General features: G+C 40.7%; 2 gene segments (V, D, J or C); both read right to left on the bottom strand.

Moving 5' to 3' along the window:
* The window catches only part of LOC103609024, a 2,037-nt gene extending 1,393 nt beyond the window's left edge, over window positions 1–644 (bottom strand). The window contains 2 exon segments of the V gene segment in view: window positions 4–402; window positions 593–644. Coding sequence covers window positions 4–402; window positions 593–644 — 451 coding nt within the window.
* Window positions 645–3,571: 2,927 nt separating this feature from the next.
* The window catches only part of LOC103609023, a 1,785-nt gene continuing 1,489 nt past the window's right edge, over window positions 3,572–3,867 (bottom strand). The window contains 1 exon segment of the V gene segment in view: window positions 3,572–3,865. Within this exon segment, the coding sequence occupies window positions 3,572–3,865 (294 nt within the window).

Here is a 3,867-nt window from a genome sequence, read left to right as displayed (position 1 = left end):
TACTTTGTTTTGCCAGGAGCCGGAGGAGGCCTTGTGGGAAGAGCACCAGCTCTGTTGACTGTGAGAGGTGAGCAGGGTTTGGGTGCAGGACGCAGCTGCCAGGGCACCGCTGTGTGTCTGTAGCACAGAGGTATGTGGCTGAGTCTACAGGCCGGGAGGCTGTGATATGAAAGGAGCTCTGTTTGGAGGTCTTATCAAAGGTGACCCTCAGTCTTCCTTCCTGTTTTTCACCCTCATTTGCACGTATTAGCAGCAAGAAGACGAGGCCTCTTCCTGGATCTTGTCGGTACCACTGCAGGGCCTCTGGAGAGAAGCTCGTATAGTTACAGGTCAGAGTGGCCTTTTCACCCTCCTGGATGCTCAGGGCCCGAGGATTCTGCTCTACCTTCTGGCTGTTCACCCCTAGGCAGAAGCACAATGCCAAAAACAGAAGGTTTAGTCACCTCACTGACACTCTTAAGAGTCCACTTTCTTCCCACACCCCCAGATAGACCCAAAGATGAAGAGGAAGGGATCCCGGCCCTTCCCCTCCATCCTCTGTGCTGTGTCCCTGGATCTCTCAGTCCCCATCACCAGGAAGCCTCCAACTCACAGTCCATTTGAAGCCACAAAGCCACCAAAGCACCTCCCAGGAATGGCTCCATTCTTGTCCCCAACTGTGGCCTGAAATGCGGACCCAGCCTCATCAGTCAAAAAGCCGTTCTGTTTAGTTTGGTGGGTGTTACTAGGATTCTTCTATTCTAGGAGGAAGTCTCAGCCTTCCTACCAGCCGACCAGTGAGAAGCCTGTTCAGCACATTATATGCACACACGGGCCTAATCCAGCTATATGGTGATCTTTGTTTCAAATCTGAGAAAGGCTCTGAGGGGATAGGAAACACTGCCCTCTTGTGTCCAGAAGGTTGTGCAGGGCTTCTCAAGCAATATGCACATGAGTCACCTGGGGACTTTGTTGAAATGCAGATTCTGTTTCATTAGGACTGGGGTGGGGCTGGATAGTCTATATTTTTAATAAACATACTCATGATGCTGGTGTTGCTGGTTCTCAGACCACATCTGTAGGTACCAAGTCTAGAAGAATGTTTGTTGAGTCATGAACTCAGTACATGAAAAGGAATTTGCAATATTAAAGTTGGATACAGGACAAATGATGAAGTTTCCCACGGCCTCCATTCCATTGCCCAGTTGAATTATTCCACTGTTCCCACCACAGTAGCCAGAGGATGTCATGCGCTCTAGATAACGTACAGCACAAGGGAATGCATGGCGGAATTCTAGGAAACTTTCTCAGATCCTGGGACTGAGCCTCCACTCTTCACCCTTCACCACTATTGGCCTCCCCACAGGTATGAAAATTATTGCTTTGACTTTGAAAGTTCTTTCTTCTTGATCTCATTGGGCTGCATTTAATAGAAATTCAGTTTAAATCCAGCAAGAACTCAAATCAGTGAAGGTTTCCCCTCAGTTCTTGCAGAATGTCCTCTGAAACAGTATTTAAAATTGTATTTAAAACAGCCAGTTTAAATCCAGCAAGAACTCAAATCAGTGAAGGTTTTTTTCCCCTCAGTTCTTGCAGAATGTCCTCTGAAACAGTATTTAAAATTGTATTTAAAACAGCAATACTCTGATTGTGTATATTAGAGTGTCTTTCTTTTCTGCTTTGCTAATGCCAGGATGGGTGCATTGTAGTCTTTTCCTCAAATACATTTAGCCCATTCTGTGGAGAAATAGATGATGGCTGAACAGATGGATGGATGGACAAATGGATGGATAAATGAATGGAAGAAAAAGAGAGGAGGCTGGAGTGTCACAGGCGATCAAGTTGAGGGAAAATTTGGGTCAAGAACGCAGAAGATGTTGAATGCCTGAATTAGGTTGTAGGTTACTTATTAGTAAGCAAAGATCTATTGAGGCTTTTGAGTGAATGAGTAATATTGTGAAAATGAAATTCTTTACACTTAACGTGGCTGCTCGTCCACATAATAATTTAAAGAGGTGGGTTGATAGGCATTGAGGAAGGACAGTTAAGAGATTGTTTCAGCCTCAAACAGATCTAACTTTAAAACACAGCTCTTCCATTTAATTTCTCTGTGTAAGCCTGAGAAAGCTACTTAATGTCTTCAAATGTCAATTTTTTAATCTGCAAAATGGGGATATGTGCAGAATATTATTAAGAGGACTACGGAGGCTAATGTACATAAAATGCTTTGCAGCAGACACGGTAAGAACTCAATAAATGTGAACTGTTAATATAGGAAAAAGAATACAATGGAGACTGCACAAGCAGTCAGGAGGTTATTGCTGCCTTCTCATTGTGAAGTAGTTAATAATGATAAGTATAAACAGTGAAAAATGTTAGTTTAACACCAACTGTGGCCTATAAGACATTTCAAAAAGTAAGCATCCATTTTATTACAAAATTTTTATCCTGGAAGCAAAATGTCATTTGTTTGCATGCCGTTAGAAGAATACAAAATAGCGTCATTGTCATTTATTAAGGAACCAAACCACTGAGCTAGGTCACCAAACTACTCTCCCTGTCATCATGATGCACTGACACAAGGAAGTGGAAGTATAAGAGTAATTCGGGCACACGAGTAGACATTAGTGGGAGACTGTCCAGGGAGTACTCCAACTCAGGTCTCAACATGGGTGAGGTACCACTCCTGCCAGCAGCAGACATCCTGGCCTCTCATTTGGAAAATAATTCCAAAGCAACACTGACCTTCTTTTCTGTGCCTAGATGACTATAAATAAGTCCCAATATCATCAGTGCCAAAAGAAACTTTAACTTGCAAAATTGGAGACACACAAATTTCTCCTTACAATTATGTGAAAATGGAAAAATTATGGAACAAATAAAAAGATTTCAGCACTTCAGGGAAGGGGAGAATACTGAAGAAACAAAGCACGTATGACTAATGAAACAAATTATTCCTAGAACTGGAGAAAATTTAAAACATCCTACATTTAAGAAATTATTTATCTACTTAAAGGGTAACATTTGAACTCAGGAAAATACTTTTACCACAAATAAAATGGAACGATTACATAAAATCACTTATAAAATCATTAACAAATGTGAAATGCTCAAGTTAGAATATAACGATAGAAGTAAATCAAAATACCAGTCTGTGTGATCCTAATCTGTAATAAGATTTTAATAAAAAACAATACTAAGTATAAGCCATGGTTTATCTGGATGATAAGATTACAAGACATTTTAATTTTTTATTTTATATTTTACTGTTTTTATACCTTGCAGTTAATATTTTTTATAATCAGAAAAAGTTAATAAATGCTATTATTAAAAGCTAAGCATCTCTCCATCAAGAAGAGTATTCTCTGACATTGACACCAAGATGTCCTTGATAGAGAGAAATCTGAATGGCCCCCCTAAGGTCAACTCTAAAACCAGGATATCACTAGGAAATAATTCTCGATAAGATTTTATTCAACATGTTCTAAACTTTATTTGGTTATTTTGAAAATGACCTTTTTCAGAATGATTTAGAAGGTCCACATATTAAAAATACAATACAGGTCTGTGCCAAAGAAAACAGTATGTGTCTTCAGCCCAGTTGCAGGTTTGGGTACAGGCTGCAGGTGCCTGGGAAGCAATGTGTGCTCACTGCACAGAAGTAGACAGCTGAGTCTCCAGGCTGGGTGGCTGCAACGTGCAAGGAGAGATGTTTGGCCGTCTTGTTCAATAAAACAGTGAGTCTTTGGTCTAGCTTTTTATCCATATTTGGAAGAATATGTATAAGCAACTGGAGACCTTTTCCAGGTTCTTGCTTATACCAAGAAAAAAAGGTAGAGGTACTGTCTGTGTAAGTGCAGTTGATAACAACAGTGCTGTCTCCTTCCT

This window comes from Galeopterus variegatus, unplaced genomic scaffold, assembly GCF_000696425.1.
Source record: "Galeopterus variegatus unplaced genomic scaffold, G_variegatus-3.0.2 Scaffold9096, whole genome shotgun sequence".
NCBI classification, from domain to species: Eukaryota; Metazoa; Chordata; class Mammalia; order Dermoptera; family Cynocephalidae; genus Galeopterus; species Galeopterus variegatus.
This window is presented reverse-complemented; position numbering and strand designations above follow the sequence as displayed.